This window comes from Lepisma saccharinum, chromosome 29 (assembly GCF_977018435.1).
Source record: "Lepisma saccharinum chromosome 29, izLepSacc3.1, whole genome shotgun sequence".
In the NCBI taxonomy this organism is placed as follows: Eukaryota; Metazoa; Arthropoda; class Insecta; order Zygentoma; family Lepismatidae; genus Lepisma; species Lepisma saccharinum.
In genome coordinates this window covers 25,832,680-25,854,814 of record NC_139257.1, presented here as the reverse complement: position 1 = coordinate 25,854,814, position 22,135 = coordinate 25,832,680, and the positions used below count along the sequence as shown (strand labels likewise).

The window sequence follows — 22,135 nt, the reverse complement described above, 5'->3', positions numbered from 1 at the left end:
GGCTAACCTAAGAGGTTAAACATTTTCTTCCATCTGGAATGTGGTTGGACTCTTTAATTCAGGCTCTTTTTCCTCCATTCTTCTACATTCTCTCTTCTCCTCTCCTCTTTCTACCTTATTTTCCCACTCTTTCTAACACCTTCTTCCATTCTTTGTTTATCTTCAGTCCCCATTCCAATTCATTGTGTCTTCTTCACCTTTCTTCTCTATATCCTTGGCCTCCTTCCATTTTCACACTAGTATTCTCTTCTCCCTTCCTATCTGCTTAGCCTCATCCCACTTTATGTCATGTCCTGCTTCTCTCGTGTGTTTCTCTCTCTCTTAAGACTCTATGTTGTTTCAACTTGTCTTTCAGCATCTTTTTCGTTTCTCCTATGTACACACACTGATATGGTTTACATTTCACTTCGTAGATAATCCCTTCCTCTTCCTCTTCTCTGTTTTCCTTTATTTTGTTTGCATTCTTCGCTATTCTTAAGAAGCTTCTCCCTCCCCTCCTGTAAGATTTAATGGTTCCTTTCCTAACCCCTTTGCATATCTTCTCTTTGGTCTTCCCCATACTCCTTATTCCAAACCTAATCTATTTGTCTTGATTAGCCTGTCAGATGAAAGTACAGTAAACAAGGGAAAGCCACCTGCTATAAAGTTCCATAACAACTTTCGAATAGTCTGGAGGGGAGTAATTTGTGTGTATTTATGTCGTCCTGTTTTGTACCTTGTTACATTTGTGCTTGGTGCAGAGTCTGAGGAAGACCTTGCTAGAAGGTTGAAACGTTACGTTTAGTTTATGTTTTATAATAACATAAATTTCTACCTTGGTCAGCATACTGAGTTTTTCATATCATGGAATCAAAGCTTAATGGTGTTATAAAGGTTTTGGGATTAGCCATAGATTTCTGTTTAAATCATATATTTTAAAAAAAATTCGTGATTTTGTTTTTATTCTTTTAGTAAGTGGATCATTAAGTCACTACTATTATTCTTACTTTCCAACTCTAATTCGCTCTATGATTCTAAAAAAGCGTAGAAATCAAATGGTTCATGGTCTCTCTTATTACTTGGGGCCCGGATTTTGATGACATTTCATCTTTTAACTGATGCAACGTAGACATTGCTAATTAGTACAGAAATCCTGAACACCCTCCTCAGGTTGAAGAAATGTAATTCTTTGGGGTTATATTTGGGTCATTTTTTAACATTTTTTAAATTTTTACGTATTTTTTTTGAAATTTTACGTCATTTTTAGGTCATTATTGAAAATTTTGCGTAATTTTCTTTAATTTTTTTTTGTCTTTGCATGCTGAAACATAAGAAGTTCAACAATTTCTGTTCTATATTCAGTAGAATGTTATCTTGCGGTACTTAGTCTGTGTTTAACTACGAGCGCAACAAAGCAACATGCACCTTTAATGCAGTGACATTCTTTTTTCTCTCCAAATGTTTTTCAATTAATACTTCTGCTTTGACTGTATATAAAGTATGGATAAATGTTTTATTGTGCAATATTCTGATATTTGTGAATTCTTCACAATGTTATTGATTATGATATATAAAGTGTAAAATCGGGTAGCCCCGGACATCGGGTACCATCGGACAGTGTGAGTTCCGAAACTGCGGTATGAGCTAGCAACACTGTATCAGCAGAAAAAGAAAGGACTTTGTTCTCCCCTGCACGTGCAAGTAGTAGGAGTTGGTCGGTGAAGAATAGCGGACGGACTGCAAGCCGCTCTGTTTCTGCGTATGCGGTGTTCGTCCCGAAGTAACTTAAGGAAGGTCATTGCTATTATAAAGGTAAGTAAACGAAACACAAATAGTTGTCAGTGTACTGGTTAGGGTTTGAACAAATCGTGTGTGAAACCGCAAGTATATATTTGACTGTGTGTTAGTATGAGGCATGTTATTGTCGAATGGTACGTGTCGGGTAGCCCCGGACAGGCAATTGGAGGGTAACACCGGACGAAATGTAGCAGTTCTTGACACTGTGTGATAGCGTTCCAGTTCTGCTACTTATGACGAACATTGCAGTCATAAGGATTTGATAGTGATCCAATATGCGAGGGATCACAGTATTCATATGCTCAGTACTTCTCCACATACCACGCACAAGACTCAGCCCCTTGACAGGTCTTTTATGAAACCGTTTAAAGGAGCATACAATGAAGCTTGTTCGATGTGGATGCGCAAGAATGCTGGAGTAAAGATAACCGATTATGATGTAGCGCACCTTGTTGCAGAGGCATGCCGTAAGGTGTGTCGCATGGACATTGCTCTCAATGGATTTGCGTGCACTGGAATATATCCATTCAACCGTAATATATTCACAGATATTGACTACCTGCCCGCAAACGTGACTCGCGTTGAAAGATGTTACACTCCGCAAACCTGTGAAGACCCAGAACCTTCAACTTCAGCAGCGGTGGAGGCAACGAGGGCTGCTTCTTCTCAGTCGTCTGCAGTGGATCCACGTTCTCTACATGTCACCGAGGAACCTGAATCTCCTCGTCCATCAATTAGCAAAGGGCTCTCCAGTATTAAAAAGTTATCACCATTACCAGAAAATCGTAAGAGACGTTTAGCGTCACGAACAAGAAGAACTGCAGTGAGTGAGATACTAACATCTTCACCATATAAGAAGCAACTTGAAAGAAAGGTGACCTCAACACATGTACTAGCAAAGAAAGGTCACAAGAAGCTAATGGGCCACGATCAGCTTGCTTGTGACAATAACAAAGAGGACATACGACCAGACGAACAGGAAAGCACAACTGAATGCATCATTTGCAGTGAAACTTTCAATGAAGGCTGGATTCAGTGTCAATCCTGCGATGGCTGGACCCATGACAACTGCACCGATATCGAATCAACTGATATCCATTACACATGTGATCACTGTAAACTTCCTGGGTAGGTGTTCTTATTGTTCCTTCCAAGTGTAGAATATGATTTTTTTCAATTATCTTAAGTGTCCGGTGGTACCCGCCAATATGTGAAAATATGTAAAATGTAGCGATCTGTATTGTCATTTGTTTATGTACTTCTTTTTGCATTTCTTTCGATAACTTTGCTTTGTCAATAAAGATCACATTCCAAATAAATATTTCAGGCTTGTCTTAAAACAATTTTGCATCTTCTTACCAAGAAGCACATCACTGTGTGAATATGTCCGGGGCTACCCCATTTTCTCCTAAGTGTACAATATAAATATATATATATATATATATATATATATATATATATATACTATTTTCAATAAGCAGATTGAGTTTTGTACGAAATTTTGGGTAATTTCTCAGATTTTTGTTGTAATTCTAAAGGCAATTTTTCAAAGATTTTTGGGTCATCAATATCCCGGGCCTGCTACATTATGAAATCAGATAAATAGTTTTCATACATAGACTGTAGAAGGCTCTGCAATTAGATTGGTTGTGACGTTAATTTTATCCCTTTTGTATTTTCCCTTCAGCCGAACGTAAACGCCGGCAAGAGCCTGAAACCGAACCCCCGGCATGTGAGTATATAATTCTTTTTATATTTTGAAATGCGCATAAACACTGTGGCGTGCGCAGGATTTAATAAAGGGGCTAACCTAACAGGTTAAACATTTTCTTCCATCTGGAATGTGGTTGGACTCTTTATTTCAAGCTCTTTCTCCTTCATTCTTCTTCCTTCTTTCTTCTTCTCTCCTCTTTCTCTTTTATTTTCCCACCCTTTCTAACACCTTCTTCCATTCTTTGTTTTTTTATCAGTCCCCCATTCCAGTTCATTGTGTCTTCTTAACCTTTCTTCTCTATTTCCTTGGCCTCCTTCCATTTTCTCAATAGTATTCTCTTCTCCCTTCCTATCTGCTTAGCCTCATCCCACTCTATGTCATGTCCTGTTTCTCTCGTGTGTTTCTCTCTCTCTTAAGTCTCTATGTTGCTTACGTATACATTTGTTTTAGTACTCAGTTCTCATTTTGCCATATTTTGCTTCCATTGGCTATCTTTTTCTTAGGAATTCTGGCCGAAGGGATGGGGGTTTAAGTACCCCACCATCTCGTCATGTAGCACGGCACAGCATAAACAGCATTCGGATTGAATGGCTAATCGCGAAGACAATTCCATGAAACACAATGGAATACTGTCTGTAAATCGAACCCACATCCGGACGGGTTTTTCACATTATTGGAATTCATGTAAGAAAAGCAGTAAATGAATGTTACGAAATGTTGATTGATTTATGATTTGATGTTTATGTCCACTTTATGCACAGTAAGGCTAATCAGGACTGAACCTACAGTATAAAGTGGAATCCGAACCACTATGTGCCTCCATCGGGTATCGAACCCGGAAACTCTTGATTACAAGGCAACGACACTAACACTGTGCCATCGGGGAGGCCCGCATATTACCGAATCTGAAGGCAAAAATAAAGCTTTGTGTATGTATATATATATAGTTCACCCCATGTATGCCAGAAAGTGTGAAATTATCGGTTAAAATAAACGTATCATTTTTCTCCTTCTAGTGAACCGCAAGCGAAGGCAAGATGAACCAACAACTGATGCACCCTCTTGTAAGTTGAATTACGTTAAGGGAATAACTTAATGTAGACACTTAATTGTTGAAGCTATTGTAACATATTCAACCTGTTTTTTTTTAAGAATACAATGCGATAATTGAGAGAAGTGGAAGAATAGATGAGGAGGTAAACAGAAGAACACAAATGTTTGGTGGATTTATATCGAAGATTAATATTGAAAAGGGATGTCACTATGAAATGCAAGAAGGTAATATTTAACACATACTATGTGCCAATAATTATGTGTGGAGCATAGACTTGAACAATGGCAGAGAGAGACAAAAGAAAGATGCAGCCAGTGGAGATGAAAATTTTAAGGAGTATATTGAAGACGTCTAGAAGGAATAGAATATGTAATGAGGGGATTCGACAGACAGTGGGGGCGCTGAAGCTTCAGGACAAGGTAGATCATTCACAGTTGAAATGGTTCGGACACATGAAGAGGATGGATGCAGAAAGACTGTCAGTATGAGCTTACAATAAACAAGGAGTGGCAACCAGGCCAAAGGGGAGACCAAGATATGGGTGGAAAGAGCAGATAGTGTAGAGTGTAAGGAGAAGAGGACAAGATTGGAACACCGTGGAAAGAGAGGAGTGGTGGAAGACCAGGAAAAAATGGACAGGCTTTACTTCAATGCCGACCCAGCCAGAGGCAGGTAACGGCAAAGATGATGATGATGACAATGCGATTCCATGGAATGATTTTTACAAAAAAACATTTTTAATATTTTTTTCTTTGTTGAGAAGCAGAACAAACATGGTCTACGCAAAAATAAATAAAAAGGGGAACTCTTTCAAATGCTTAATGATTTTCTGGTTAAACGTTTGAACAATGTTATGAGCTTCTTTATTTAGTGCCATTATTAGAACAAAATTGACAGCCAACTGCTAAATAATCGTTATCACGCAGCTAATACAGCTAATAACCACAATATTTTATTTTTTCTTATTAATTTTAAAAACTGTATGACATTCATGACGGAATTACAATTATCGTAAGTGAGTCGACAGTATTGCCAATTCTAATTAGAACTATTGCAACGTTTTCCTTGTTCGGCTCATATGCGCACATGTTCTTTGAAATTAGCGTAACTTTGAAATTTATAATAAAGGTTTTGAAAAGTCAATATGCTGACCAAGGCAGAAATTTATTTTATTATAAAACATAAACTAAACGTAACGTTTCATCCTTCTAGCAAGGTCTTCTTCGGACTCTGCACCAAGTACAAATGTAACAAGGTACAAAACAGGACGATATATATACACAAAAACACACAAAAATGACTCCCCTCCAGACTATTAGAAAGTTGTTCTGGAACATTCTAGCAGGTGGCTTTCCCTTGTCAACTGTACTTTCACCTGAAAGGCTAAACAAGAAAAAGTGAGGTGGTTTGGGGTAAGGAGTATGGGGAAGATCACAGAAAAGATATGCAAAGTGCTTAGGAAAGGGGGTATTAAATCTTACAGGAAGGGGCGGTGAATCATCTTAAGAATATCGAAGAATGCAAACAAGAAAAAGGAAAACAGAGAAGAGGAAGAGGAAGGGATTATCTACGAAATGAAATGTAAAGAATGTCAGAGTGTGTACATAGGAGAAACAAAAAGGAGGCTGAAAGACAGGTTCAAACAACATAGAGATGATGTACGACTTAAGAGAGAGAGAGGAATGCGATATTTAAGCACCTGAGAGAAACAGGACAGTCATAGAGTGGGATGAGGCTATGCGATAGGAAGGAGAAGATAATACTAGTGAGAAATTTGAAGGAGTCCAAGGAAATGGAGAAGAAAGTGAAGGAGAAACAATAAACTGGAATGGGGGACTGAAGATAAACAAGGTGGAAGAAGGTGTTAGAAGGAGTGGAAAGGACAAGAGAGAAAGAGGAGAGAAGAAGGAAGAAGAATGAAGGAAAAAGAGCGTGAGATAGAGAGTCCAACCACATTACAGATGGAAGAAACTGTTTAGCCTTTCAGGTGAAAGTACAGATGACAAGGGAAAGCAACCTGCTAGAATGTTCCAGAACAACTTTCTAATAGTTTGGACGAGAGTAATGTTTGTGTATATATATCGTCCTGTTTTGTACCTTGTTACATTTGTGCTTGGTGCAGAGTCTGAAGAAGATCTTGCTAGAAGGTTGAAACCTTACGTTTATTTTATGTTTTATAATAACATAATTTTCTGCCTTGGTCAGCATATTGAGTTTTTCATATCATGGAATCAAGGCTTAATGGTGTTATATAGGTTTTGGGATTAGGCATATAGATTTCTGTTTAAATTATAAATTTTAAAATGTTTTCGTGATTTTATTTTTATTCCTTTAGTAAATGACTACTTTATTCTTACTTTCCAACTATAATTCGCTCTACGATTCTATAAAAAGCGTAGAAATCAAATGCTTCATGGTGTCTTTTATTACTTAGGGCCCGGATTTTGATGACATTTCATCTTTTAACTGACACAACGTAGACATTGCTAACTAGTACAGAAATCCTGAACACCCTCCGGTTGAAGAAATGTATTTTTTTGTGGCCATCTTATGGAAATTTTTTACCATTCTTTTTTTAGGTAATTTTTTAAAATTTTGTGTCATTTTTAGGTCATTTTTCAAACATTTTGTCATTTTTAGGTCATTTTTTAAAATTTTGCGTAATTTTTAAATTATTTTCTTTAAAATTTTGTGTCATTGCATGCTGAAACATAAGAAGTTCAACAATTTCTGTTCTATATTCAGTAGAATGTTATCTTGTGGTGCTTACTCTGTGTTTACCTACCAGCGCAACAAAGCAACATGCACCTTCAATGCAGAGAACTTCTTTTTTCTCTCCAAATGTTTTTCAATTAATACTTGTGCTTTGACTGTATAGAAAGTATGGATACCTATTTTATTGTGTAATACTCTGATATTTGCGAATTCTTCCGATGTTATTGATTGTGATCCATAAAGTAAGTGAACAATATAAATATATGTACTATACTACTTTCAAAAAGCAGATTGAGTTTCATAAAATATTTTGGGTCATTTCTCAGATTTTTGTTGTATTTTTAAAGGTAATTTTTCAAAGATTTTTGGGTCATCAAAATCCGTGCCCTGCTACAATATGAAATCTGATAAATAGTTTTCATAGATAGGCTGTAGGAGGTCCTGCAATTGGATTGGTTGTGACGTTAATTTTATCCCTTTTGTATTTTCCCTTCAGCCGAACGTAAACGCCGGCAAGAGCCTGAAACCGAACCCCCGGCATGTGAGTATATAATTCTATTTTTATTTTGAAATGCGCATAAACACAGTGGCGTGCGCAGGATTTACTAAAGGGGGCTTACGTATACATTTTTTTAGCACTCAGTTCCCATTTTGCCATATTTTGCTTCCATTGGCGTTCTTTTTCTTAGGAATTCTAGCCCAAAGGATGGGGGAGGTTTACGTCGCCCACCAACTCGTCCTTTAACACGGCACAGCATAAACAGCATTCGCGTTGAATAACTAAACATTATGCATGATCTCAAGTCGAGATCAGCTTTTGTTTTAAAAAATAAGGTTGATTTCTGCCATTCTCGGCTAATCGGGAAGACAATTCCATGAAACACAAGGGAATACTGTCTGTAAATCGAACCCACATCCGGACGGGTTTTTCACATTATTGGAATTCATGTAAGAAAAGCAGTAAATGAATGTTACGAAATGTTGATTGATTTATGATTTGGTGTTTTATGTCCACTTTATGCACAGTAAGGCTAATCAGGACGGAACCTACAGTATAAAGTGGAACCCGAACCACTATGTGCCTCCATCGGGTATCGAACCCGGAAACTCTTGATTACGAGGCAACGACGCTAACACTGTGCCATCGGTGAGGCCCACATATTACCGAATCTGAAAGCAAAAATAAAGCTTTGTGTATATATACAGTTCGCCCCATGAATGCTTGAAAGTGTAAATTTATCGGTTAAAATAAACGTATCATTTTTCTCCTTCTAGTGAACCGCAAGCGAAGGCAAGATGAACCAAAAACTGAAGCACCCACTGGTAAGTTGCATTACGTTAAGGGAAGTGTTTGATGTAGACATTTAATTGTTCAAGCTATTGTAACATATTCAACCTGTCTTTTTAAGAATACAATGCGATAATTGAGAGAGGTGGAAGAATAGATGAGGTAAACAGAAGAGGACAAATGTTTGGTGGACTATATCAAAGATTAATATTGAAAAGGGATGTCACTATGAAATGCAAGAAGGTAATATATAACACATTCTATGTGCCAATAATTATGTGTGGAGCATAGACTTGAACAATGGCAGAGAGAGACAAAAGAAAGATGCAGCCAGTGGAGATGAAAATTTTAAGGAGTATATTGAAGAAGACTAGAAGGAATAGAATAAGGAATGAGGAGATTCGACAGACAGTGGGGGCGCTGAAGCTTCAGGACAAGGTAGATCAGGCACAGTTGAAATGGTTCGGACTCATGAAGAAGATGGATGCAGAAAGACTGCCAGTATGAGCTTACAATAAACAAGGAGTGGCAACCAGGCCAAAGGGGAGACCAAGATATGGGTGGAAAGAGCAGATAGTGTAGAGTGTAAGGAGAAGAGGACAAGATTGGAACACCGTGGAAAGAGAGGAGTGGTGGAAGACCAGGAAAAAATGGACAGGCTTTACTTCAATGCCGACCCAGCCAGAGGCAGGAAACGGCAAAGGATGATGATGATGACAATGCGATTCCATGGAATGATTTTTACAAAAAACATTTTCATATTTTTTTGTGTTGAGAGGCAGGAACAAACATGGTCTACGCAAAAATAAATAAAAAGGGGAACTCTTTCAAATGCTTAATGATTTTCTGGTTAAACGTTTGAACAATGTTATGAGCTTCTGTATTTAGTGCAATTATTAGAAGAAAATTGACTGCCAACTGCTAAATAAACGTTATCACGACTGGCTGAAGCTAATAACGTCACAATATTTTATTTTTTTCTTATTAATTTTAAAAACTGTTTTACGAAACATGGCATTCATAACGGAATTACAATTATCGTAAGTGGGTCGAAAGTATTGCCAATTCTAATTAGAACTATTGCAACGTTTTCCTTCTTCGGCTCATATGCTCACATGTTCTTTGAAATTAGCGTAACTTTGAAATTTATAATAAAGGTTTTGAAAAACTCAATATGCTGACCAAGGCAGAAATTTATTTTATTATAAAACATAAACTAAACGTAACGTTTCAACCTTCTAGCAAGGTCTTTTTCAGACTCTGCACCAAGTACAAATGTAACAAGGTACAAAACAGGACAAAAAATTTCTGCCTTGGTCAGCATATTGAGTTTTTCATATCATGGAATCAAAGCTTAATGGTGTTATAAAGGTTTTGGGATTAGCCATAGATTTCTGTTTAAATCATATATTTTAAAAAAATTTAGTGATTTTGTTTTTATTCTTTTAGTAAGTGGATCATTAAGTCACTACTTTTTTTCGTACTTTTCAACTCTATTTTGCTCTACGATTCTAAAAAGCGTAGAAATCAAATGGTTCATGGTCTCTCTTATTTCTTGGGGCCCGGATTTTGATGACATTTCATCTTTTCACTGATGCAACGTAGACATTGCTAATTAGTACAGAAATCCTGAACACCCTCCTCAGGTTGAAGAAATGTAATTTTTTGGGTTTTTTTGGGTCATTTTTTAACATTTTTCAAATTTTTACGTAATTTTTTTTGAAATTTTGCGTCATTTTTAGGTCATTTTTTAAAATTTGGCGTAATTTTCTTTAAACTTTTGTGAAATTGCAGGTTGAAACATAAGAAGTTCAACAATTTCTGTTCTATATTCAGTAGAATGTTATCTTGTGGTGCTTACTCTGTGTTTACCTACCAGCGCAACAAAGCAACATGCACCTTTAATACAGTGAAATTCTTTTTTTCTCTCCAAATGTTTTTCAATTAATACTTGTGCTTTGACTGTATAGAAAGTATGGATACCTATTTTATTGTGTAATACTCTGATATTTGTGAATTCTTCCGATGTTATTGATTGTGATCCATAAAGTAAGTGAACAATATAAATATATGTACTATACTACTTTCAAAAAGCAGATTGAGTTTCATAAAATATTTTGGGTCATTTCTCAGATTTTTGTTGTATTTTTAAAGGTAATTTTTCAAAGATTTTTGGGTCATCAAAATCCGTGCCCTGCTACAATATGAAATCTGATAAATAGTTTTCATAGATAGGCTGTAGGAGGTCCTGCAATTGGATTGGTTGTGACGTTAATTTTATCCCTTTTGTATTTTCCCTTCAGCCGAACGTAAACGCCGGCAAGAGCCTGAAACCGAACCCCCGGCATGTGAGTATATAATTCTATTTATATTTTGAAATGCGCATAAACACAGTGGCGTGCGCAGGATTTACTAAAGGGGGCTTACGTATACATTTTTTTAGCACTCAGTTCCCATTTTGCCATATTTTGCTTCCATTGGCGTTCTTTTTCTTAGGAATTCTAGCCCAAAGGATGGGGGAGGGTTAAGTCCCCCACCAACTCGTCGTTTAACACGGCACAGCATAAACAGCATTCGCATTGAATTACTAAACATTATGTATGCTCTCAAGTCGAGAACAGAATTTTTTTTAAAAAATAAGGTTGATTTCTTCCATTCTCGGCTAATCGCGAAGATAATTCCATCAAACACAAGGAAATACTGTCTGTAAATCGAACCCACATCCGGACGGGTTTTTCACATTATTGGAATTCATGTAAGACAAGCAGTAAATGCATACTACGGAATGTTTATTGATTGACGATTTGGTGTTTTATGTCCACTTTATGCACAGTAAGGCTAATCAGGACTGGACCTACATTTTAAAGTGGAATCAAAACCACTATGTGCCTTCACCGGGTATTTAACCCGGGTCCTCTTGATTACAAGTCAACGACGCTAACACTGTGCCCTAGGGGAGTCTCCCATATTACGGAATCTGAAGGCAAAAATGAAGCTTTATTATGAAGCTACTATTATTAAAAAAATAATTCAAATACTAAGTAAAATTAAAGAATAGGATATATATATATATATATATATATATATATATACACACACACACACACACACACACACACACGTATACGCTACAGCTAATAACGTCACAATATTTTATTTTGTTCTTATTAATTTTAAAAACTGTTTTACAAAACTTCTTATAATATTGATTGATTGATTGATTTAGCTTATTTTACTTCGCGTTTTGTGCCTCTTGGCTAATTTGCGAAGATGGGGATGAGTGATGAAATGATGAAATTGATGAATGGACCTTCACAAACAACCAAGCCCGACCGGGATCCAAACCCGGGACCCTTGGCGTCGCAGCGCGATGTGCTAACCACTCGGCCACAGGGTCGGGCACTTCTTATAATGAAAATTCACATTTCCAGATCGTCTGACTACCATGCGCGAGACCCAAGTTCGATCCCTGGTGGGGGAGAAACGGGATTTTTTTCCACCAATTCAAGCGGCTCCGGCTCCCACCCAGCGTCGTATAACGTGGGTACCTGGAGGAGACTCTGGGGAAGGGGGCAAAGGCGGCCAGGGGCGTTTTGCTGATCACATCACCCCCAGCTCGGCCGAGATCAAGAAAGTGTGAGGCCCTAACCCCACACCCCCTATACGCCTTCATGGCGTTGTGCAAAGCACAGGGGAGCACTTTACTTTTTCCTTTACAAGGAAAAATATTTTCCGAATTTCTGGCTCACTTACAGAAAAGGTTATCGAAGGTCTCAAAAGAGGGCTCTGGAGGTATTGCCTTTAGTAATAATGACATTCTTGTGGGGATTGTTATCTGCCAAATCTTAAAAACAAGTGTCACAACCTCTGGGCAAATACTCAACTACAATTCAGAATAAATGTTTCAGTAACTAAGCCTGATATGACGGAACTTGCACGTGAAATGCATCCATCTAATTCATTTAATATTATGTCATATTTTACTGTTCGTCATCATCATTATTATTGTAAGATTATGAGCACATTGAAATAAATTGTATAATTGTAATAAGAGCCCCTGCGAGCAACTTTAAGTAAATATTTGATGCATTTATGGACTTCACGTATCGTGTAAGTTCTATGGGATTCTATGAAAGCTGTGTGTGTAAATAAGTCATTGTGATTAGACATTGAACATTCAGTCTGCCTAATAGGCTGCGTACCTTCACGTAGTTCCAAGTTCTACCGCAGATGTCTCTGTCGGCCGCTGGCCTGTAACGCCATCTCACGCGATGCCTCACAACTAACTCCAGGCTGCTGGCCTTACGAGATGTGTAACCAAGCAAGGGAGTTTGTAGTATTTACCTCAATTTAGTTGCTTTTCAGCCACTTTTGGCTTCTCGCGAGGATGAATGATGATTAGTTGAAATTGATGAAAGGACATTCACAATGAACACACATGACCCGACCAGGGCACACAGTTTAGAATGGTAACACAACAACTGTACAATGTGTCTCCATAGGGGATCGAACATCTAGAAAATCGGGTTCGATAACTGTATATGCTGCTCTGGGGTAACTCAGCCTCTAATTAACGGGCACGCGAGGTGCTGGTATGGGCGGTCGGAGCATGGTGCTGATCATACCACATCGTTACGGTGCAATCGTATTGTAGATATTCAGCACCAGGCACGAAAAATGGATTTTAAGAAAAGGTTACAACATGAAATTTCTTTCCTCAGTCGAATGCACTGTAAATATTTACAGAACGGAGCATTAGACCTTAAACTTATTTGTTGTTTTTCTTTTATTTTAGTCGAACGCAAATAGTTGATAACTCTGCATGGAAATGTATAAAGAATATGAACAATTTTGCATTATGGTCTTAGTGTTGATTTTGATTGTACACTTCTCCAAAAGGTTATCTGACCACCATGAAATATTTCTAAGTCCACAAATTCTTAACTTGGCAACGGAGCTCTTGAACATGAGTACAGAGTAGCCAATATAGGTTGCTTTACTAGACTAGAAACACCATGGTGAAAATTTTATATTATTACTGATACCTGAAGTGAGAAACTGTATTCCAACACATGAATGGAGAACAAAATTTTGAGACTTAAAATAAGGAATACTGTTAGAGAATATTTGCGATTCTACATGTTAAAATTGGAAGCAGAGAAACTTCTGTGAGGTTGAACATACTGCATTTGTTAGTGGTTTTCTCCAGGTGCACCATTATCAAGTCTGCACAGAGAACCATAATTACGAATAAGGTAGGTGAGCCAATGGTAGCCCGTGTTCCCAAAGTGGCCCACTTTACGAAAATCATATTACTATTTAACTTAGCCAACAGATGGCACTGCATTAACATACCCTGCCCCCTCAGGTGCACCATGCAGGAAACGAACTGTCTCGGGCTGCCAGCAGCCATTATATTTAAGTTATTGTGTAACCCCTGTCGTCGTAGGGACTGTGGAGACAAGTCCTCCACGCACAGGCGTGCACAGATCCTCTGATTAGGGGGAGGGGGGGGGGGGCAAAAGCCTTGATGAAATTTCAGTCGAGAAAGAAAAACCGTATTTTATCACTGTTTTAGTTTAATTGTATTGATATATAAATAAATATATACTGTATATATATAATGCAGCAACATAGAGGTAGCATAACGAATAAATAACTTGTACCGCGCTCCTTTTCCTCCAAACAATTATATTCATACAATTAAGGCAAAACTGTTTAACAGCAAGAGCCTGAAGTGCTTAGCAGTTATAACTTCTCTCTTTTGTAATTTACAATGCATTACAGAAAATAATAAAATTGCGAGCGAAGCGAGCAAGAAAATATTGAGATCCAAATTTCCGCAAACTGAAAACAATATTGACTTAATACGGTACAAAAAATTTCATTGAGTGCCATGGTATTTTCTTCTATATTTCTTTTTTCATATAGATCGTTCGGTGCCCAGGGCCAACTCACGCCGCCTCCTATCTATGGCTCTGAACTTGACAAAACTGTTCGAAAATCTGACATTGCGAGCGAAGCAATCAAGAAAATTTTACGGAATGTATTTTCATTTGTATAAAATTTGATATCGAGGGGGGCAATTGCCCGTCTGTGTCCCCCAGCAGGTGCTCTTGGCCGTCTGGAAGAAATAATGCAACATGGACGATGTTGTTGTGGACTTGGTGTTTTAAGTCCACCTTATGCACAGTAAGGTTAATCGGGACTGGACCTACAGTTTAAAGTGGGATCCGAACCATTTGTGCCTCCACGGGTATCGAACCCGGGACCCCTTGATTACGAGGTGGCAACGCTATTACTTGTGATACACCCAGTATAGCTTATTCAACACGTAATTAAGAATGCACTGAGATTCCATGCCAAAATATGCATAAGAACTACATATATTTATATTTTCTGCGCAATAATAATTAAATAGTTTAACGATAGAGATGCACAGACATAATTAAAAATCAAACCATCTTAAAGAAATTGTGTCTACCATGATTAATTTGAAATTAAACAATCTGAATTTGAGCCATGACAACTTGAGTACTTCAGTAAAATTCCAAGTAAAAACATTTTTCCTTTCTTCCAATCTCAGCTGAGCGTAAACGGAGACAGGAGCCTGCAACTGAACCTTCCGCATGTGAGTACTATTTACTAATTTTATAAATCCGAAATTTACTAAATTACAATTTCTGCCGTGTTCATAACATCAGTTTGCAACACTGTTACATAGAAAAGGCTGTAAAGATTTCTGAACATTTTTAAATGAAGAATGCACCGTATCTGAATAATTGCTTTGTATGAAGTCAAAGAGAAAATAAAATAATGTATATTGTGTAGCTCTCTTGGAAATATCACTTAATGTTTCTGCAAGAATGAAACACTATAGATGTTAGACACGTTACTGATTTTAACAAATCAATCTTTTTAACAGAAAACATAATTATTTTCAGTTCCATTCCAGTACTTCAAGACATATATGACATTAGCTATCCAAACTTTGATATTCTTTTGTTAATGGCTTCAGTCCTTGAAGATAAGAGTGACATTAGCTCTCCAAACTTTGAATATATAATGATATTATTTTCTTAATGGCTTCAGTCCTTGAAGATAAGAGTGACATTAGATCTCCAAACTTTGAACAGATAATTATATTATTTTCTTGATGGCTTCAGTCCTTGAAGATAAAGTGACATTAGATCTCTAAACTTTGAACATATAATGATATTCTTTTCTTAATGGTTTCATCCCTTGAAGATAATATTGACGTTAGCTCTCCAAACTTTGAATAGATAATGATATTCTTTTCTTAATGGGTTCTGTTCTTGAAGATAAGAGTAACATTAGCTCTCCAAATTTCAATAGATTATGATATTATTTTCTTAATGGCTTCAGTCTTTGAAGATAAGAGTTATATTAGCTCTCCAAACTTTGAATAGGTAATGATATCCTTTTCTACTGGCTTCAGTCCTTACAGATAAGAGTGACATTAGCTCTCCAAACTTTGAATAAATAATGATATTGTTTTCTTAATGGCTTCAGTCCTTGATGATAAGACTGACATTAGCTCTCCAAACTTTGAATAGATAATGATATTGTTTTCTTAATGGCTTAGGTCCTTGAAGATAAGAGTAACATCAGCTCTCCAAACGTTGATACACAATATCACTCTCTTCTTATTGGCTTCAATTCAGTTTGTGATGGACAAAGTAACTTTCTTTCTTATTGGTTTCAGTGATATACGATAATTCATATTTGCTATCAAAACTCACTACATGTTATGCTAAATTAGCATAACATTCCATAAGGTATCATCTTCGATTCAAATTATGCTGAAGTTGAGATTGAGGGAATCAAATTTCTTCAAAGTCTTTGCAGGCCTTTCTTCTATTGATACATTCCACACATAATCTTCAATCAGAAGGGACCAGTTAATGAAATCTAACATACACAACTCCAAAATGTATAAATTGACGTTAATCTGATTATTTTCACTCCAGTAGTACACGGAAAGAACACAAACAGCTAATGATTGGATTGATTGGATTGAATTGTTGATTTAAGTCGTAAACAGCTAATGATGGGCGTTTGTTGTGTGCATAAAATATAAACAGAAATGCATCAAATAGTGCTTTTATCAACTGAATAGAGTTCTCATATAACTCAATTCTAAATGAATCGAATCTAGGATTTGGTGCATCCATGATACACGCAAGTTTGGTTTATTTGAAATGACTTTGTCTGATATGTTCAATTGATATATGCTGACCAAGGCAGAAATTTATTTTATTATGAAACATAAACTAAACGTAACGTTTCAACCTTCTAGCAAGGTCTTCTTCAGACTCTGTACCAAGTACAAATGTAACAAGGTACAAAACAGGACGATATATATACACAAAGATTGCTCCCCTCCAGAGTATTAGAAAGTTGTTCTGTAACAATCTAGCAGGTGGCTTTCCCTTGTCAACTGTATGTTTTATAATAAAATAAATTTCTGCTGTTTATGTTTCATGTTTTATAATAAAATATATTTCTGCCTTGGTCAGCATATTGAGTTTTTCATATCAATTGAACATATCAGACAAAGTCATTTCAAATAAACCAAACTTGCGTGTATAATCGGATGCACCAAATCCTAGATTTGATACATTTAGAATTCAGTGTGAAGTTATATGAGAACTCTATTATTATTCGTAAACTTTCACCAGTATTTTAATTTAGTAGTCAAGTATTGTTCTGGCAATGTACATGGAAAGTTTGATTAGGTTGGCAAGAATTGAATTCATATATTTCATGTCGCTCCTATCCCTAAGCTAATTATAATGAAACTATAAAATATTCAAATATGAAACTATTTGCTAAATGTTCTAACTGAATACTTATTTATTACTTCAGAAATAGCAGACAGTGAAGAAATATAGAAGCTGAGGTGTGCTCCGTCTTCGGCTAACAAAGTTTATTGTTCTTGTTGTAATGTTTTATTGTTATTAGAAAATATTCAATAAAACCTTTGTAGTTCGAAATATAGCAGTTCTTATTTATTCCTAGTTGATTTCTTGCAAGTGTAAAACTGAGCACGTGGCGAGCACAAAGTTTTATTCAGTTCATAATTCTGTTATTATTTTTAAAATTTTAAAGTAAGTTTATCAATAATATAACAAATAAGGTAATACAAATGAATATAAATAATGCACAAAATTATTATGTAGGTTTACTTTATTGCAAGAATTTTGTAAATGCAAAAGTATATATAACTGAGGATATGAAGGGTGCTGACAAAATGCAATGCACTTCTTCTAATTGTTGGAGCGCATTGTTGCAATCAGTTCATGATGCTGGTTATCATTCTGAAGTAGAATATTAATGAGATATCACTGTACATATTTCTTATTACGATTCCTAATCATAGTGAGTACATACACATATGCATACATATATGTAATAATGTAATATATATATATATATATATATATATATTAAATAAATGAGTTGAAAATTATGAGTGCCTAACCATAGTGAACCTTTACACTAAAATATTTTGGTCTGTTCATGAAGTCATTCTCTAAATACAGAAAAATATCTTATTGTATATTAAATACAATACAACTATTAATACAATTATGATCATGTTGTGTTAAAATGGATTTACAACGATATTGACTTTTATATATTTGAACGCAAACGAAGGAAATAGTATAAGATTAATTTTTAATCAGATACATTTTAAATTCACTAAGAGCATACATTGTTCTCGATACAATTCACTTCTGCAAGATTCTTTATAATTGTCACATTTACTTGTTTAATTTGATTTAGATTTTACTAAATTAGTGGAAATAGGATAATCCATAATAATTGAAGACTAAAATTGATAAATGCTGTAAGTGCCACAATAATTCAAACACCGTTCTCCACGTTAAACTGTGAAATGTGTCATGATTTATAATGTGGTAAACGTGAAAAGTGGCTGGTAGCCCTCTAAGTAGTTCAAAGGGCGTGTAAAGAGGTCACACTAGTGTGAACGTTCTTCAGCTGATGTGCTGAACGATGCGATTTCCCAACACTTTCGCTTTTGGCACTTACAACGTTTCCACTTACAGTACTGAATTTTAATCATTTTTAATCAATGCAAATAAACTAAGTGAACAACGTAAAACTAAATCATAAAATTGGGAGCGAATTGACAATATAGAAAAAGTCTCACATTTTATTAATTTTCGGTATACTAACTAATTTTGGCCTCCTAATCACGAATCTGTTGTAAAATTCTCAAGGCGTCAAATCGATCGGGGAATTGAGCTAGTCAGTCATCATGCTGATAAATCATGTCACGTCTTGTAGCTAGAGGCACATCCTCCAACAACATTGCCATCCCGTTCCTCAAAAATTATTCATAAGTGATGTAATTTAAGATTTGGGACAGGAAAAATGGCTCGATGAAATGATTGTTGATTACGCCCATCCATACTTATGCCTGGGCGTGCGACAGTGGCTGGATGAAAATTTCCCAAAGAAATGGATTGGCCGAGGCGGCCCGATTCCCTGGCCGGCTCGATCCCCCGATTTGAAGCCTTGCGACTTTTACATTTGGAGCCACATGACAAGACACCGGTAAACTCGCAAGAAGAGCTCAGGGAGAGGATCTTAACAGCTGGTCAACACATCAAGGACACCATCACATCACGAGTTAAGAGACCAAATGTCCGTAAAAACCTGCGTGCCTGCATTCGTAACGGAGGTTCCCACTTTGAGCAAGACGTGTAATGTTCTTTAATTGTATCGTTCATTGATTCCATTCACATGAAGATGAATGAAGTATTATTTCTTGTACACAAATGTGTATGTTAGCAACATTTCTACCTTGTTGGATAGCAGATGTCATTTACGTAATTTGTACGCTTCGTGTCATACCATTTTTGTTATTAATAGGTTGCCAAGTAAACTAAGAGCGCAATTTTTTATCATTACTGTAAGTTTAGACCCACCCGTTACTTACATGTGATTGTTATTTGGGGAAAACTTTTTTTTCAACGAATCACTTATTTGTTAGCTATCAGAAAACGCTGAAATAAGTTCCATACAATGAGCAGTTTTTTCTCAATTCATCTTTTTATGTGGAAAATTGTCATTTTTTAAAAGCACAATTGAAACTCGATTATCTCGAAAACTACTAATTTTCGGACGGGGTATCATATGGTCAAATTTATTGCAAATTCTCTCTACTTTAACCCCTTTCAGGGAATACATCTAATTACCAGTCACCCTGTATATATAGGTGTATATGCGTAGTTTTACGAACAAAAATGTAATCTCCTGTCATTGTTTCCAACCACGCCGTTGTTTTACAAGAAAATGATTTATGATGTTCAATTCTAGTACGAACTCTATTTTTTCTATGAATTTAGGGGTAAAATGAGTGCTAATGGAACCTAACCTAACCTCGTGTGAATGGTTCGTGGGGCTACCCGCGGATGGTTTTTGGGGCTAACGTCAATGGTTTGTGTGGCTAACGAACAATGTTTCATCAAAATGTACAATTTCCAGACGTGACCCCCGGTTTTTTTTACAACACATTCGTGATTAGGATGCCAAAATTAATTAGTATACCGAAAATTAACAAAATTGGAGACTTTCTCTATATTGTCAATTCTTACCTAAAATTGTCACTGGAATTATAATGTACGTAAAAACAAATATAGTCTTCGAAACTACCAACCTTATGCACACAAATTCAATTCATAAGCAAAAAAATAAAATGTGCAAATAAAAGGGTAATATAAATAACTTACCAAGATCAATGAAAATATCTAAAGTATGAGAAAATTACGATCAATGTTTGATTTGAATTTTTTTGGATAAAGTGTAGACATGTAGAGTGCTGTATTGTGGCTTGTTTGCTCGATCGTATAATAGTTCGGACGGATTACGCTAGATGGCTTACGGGATGGACAGTTTCTTCGCTCGAGCGAATTACGCTCGAACAGGCAAACGATCTGTACACGCTCGAACCCTAGTAGTTCACATATAACCGTAATTTGTCTGTGGTAGTGGGCCTTCAAATAGCTTCGTGAAGTGTAAGACGCAGAGAAATGAAAACTCAAGTGAACATAGTTATCAGCTCCATGTTAAATTGTAATTTACAAATGCATAGCAATATATGATTAAGTGATTAAGTTCGTGTTTTAAGTCCACTTTATGCACGGTAAGGCTAATCGTGACTGGACCTACAGTTTAAAGTGGAATCCGTACCACTGTATGCCTCCACCGGGTATCGAACAGCAATATATAAAAATGAATAAATGATTATGGGTTGAAACTGCCAGCACGAATTTTACATTTGAATGGCTTATTGCAGAAAGGGACCTGAGTCACATTTTTGAGGTATCGGAGTTAATTTTTTCATCTCCACTGTGTCTAGCAGCATACTGCAGGGGGGTGCATTGAGGGTTGCAAAATTAACTATTCATTATGTTGAATATTTGAGCCAACAACGGCACATTTCTTTCTTACACTATTAATATTATACGATTTTTCATTCTTTTTCTCAGAATTGTGCAAAAGTGACTCAGGTCCCTTTCTGCAATAAGCCATTCATTTATATATTAGCACAATTATTGTCACATTCAGATCATATTTGATATTCTATATATTGGAGCGAATCATGCTCGAGCGGGGAGATTCGATCGAGTTTGAGCGAGCGAAAGTTGTCCAATGCAGTACTCTACTAGACATGATGTATAAAGTGGTTTATTTTTGATATGTAACGCCAGTCCCTTCTTGTTTTGTTCTTACACCAATTCACCATTTATGTTATCTTCGCCATTACAGGAGAACGGGCAGAAAACCAGCGTAAAATTAAATACTAAAGAAAATGCAAGATTACTAAAGTTCAAATCACCAACCCTAAGACCTAAACAAATCCACGTGCATGCAGAAAGCATTGCAAACTCATAGAAGTAAAATAATCCACACGAAAATCCAGCGTTGTTACAGGATTCATTACGTAAGGTAAAACAACGGCCAATTTGTAGTATGGGATACGCTGCCGCAAATGACGTCTCACTTTAAACCCAATGCTCTTTCTTTTGTACTTATTGCTTCACCTTTATGGTTAACTCTTTGCACCAGTAATCATTTCCCATAAATTTGGCTTCTTTCTTGCATGCGAATTGAATATATTTTACTTGCATTTTTTTTAGACAAAATGATATAACATGGTAATGTATATTTCTAAGGTTTGATATACATAGGAGTGTATTTGAAATTTGTTTGAAGTTTTTATGTAAATTGTGTCTTATGTAAATAAAAGATATAATGGACATAAACAGCCATATGCAATGCTGTAAGTCCAATAAATATATTGATGATGATGATCAAAACAAGACAAAGAAAGTTCGTAAATTTATTACGGTTGGAAACTTTGACAAGCATCCTAATAACGATTTTTGTTCCGCCAAATGTAGTGCACTTCGTAAAATAACTTGGTGATATGGCAAGGCAAGATAAGTTTGAACATTTTGTAGGAATATGCATTGTAACTTTCAATGAGCTTAGAGATTTGTGTACATAATGATATTTTATAACATTGGTTATT

The 22,135-nt window shown here is 36.2% G+C and overlaps 2 protein-coding genes across 16 annotated transcripts in view; one reads left to right on the top strand and one right to left on the bottom strand.

Moving 5' to 3' along the window:
- The window catches only part of LOC145981279 (uncharacterized), a 30,935-nt gene extending 13,371 nt beyond the window's left edge, over positions 1-17,564 (top strand). For 8 of the 15 annotated variants that reach the window (XM_083114442.1, XM_083114444.1, XM_083114448.1 and 5 more), the window contains 7 exons: positions 3,464-3,508; positions 4,507-4,554; positions 7,756-7,800; positions 8,535-8,582; positions 10,851-10,895; positions 15,134-15,178; positions 17,437-17,564. In XM_083114442.1, coding sequence (XP_082970568.1) covers positions 3,464-3,508; positions 4,507-4,554; positions 7,756-7,800; positions 8,535-8,582; positions 10,851-10,895; positions 15,134-15,178; positions 17,437-17,438 — 278 coding nt within the window. In that variant the 3' untranslated portion in view covers positions 17,439-17,564. The remainder of the gene's footprint in view (positions 1-3,463; positions 3,509-4,506; positions 4,555-7,755; positions 7,801-8,534; positions 8,583-10,850; positions 10,896-15,133; positions 15,179-17,436) is intronic. The other 7 variants (XM_083114451.1, XM_083114441.1, XM_083114445.1 and 4 more) reach the window with 5 other exon arrangements.
- A 175-nt stretch (positions 17,565-17,739) lies between these two features.
- Positions 17,740-22,135, bottom strand: part of LOC145981331 (uncharacterized) — a 59,973-nt gene continuing 55,577 nt past the window's right edge. Inside the window, exons 16-17 of the mRNA XM_083114540.1 lie at positions 20,331-20,348; positions 17,740-17,888 (exon numbers count right to left, since the gene is read on the bottom strand). Of these exons, the coding sequence (XP_082970666.1) occupies positions 17,884-17,888; positions 20,331-20,348 (23 nt within the window). The 3' untranslated portion in view covers positions 17,740-17,883. The remainder of the gene's footprint in view (positions 17,889-20,330; positions 20,349-22,135) is intronic.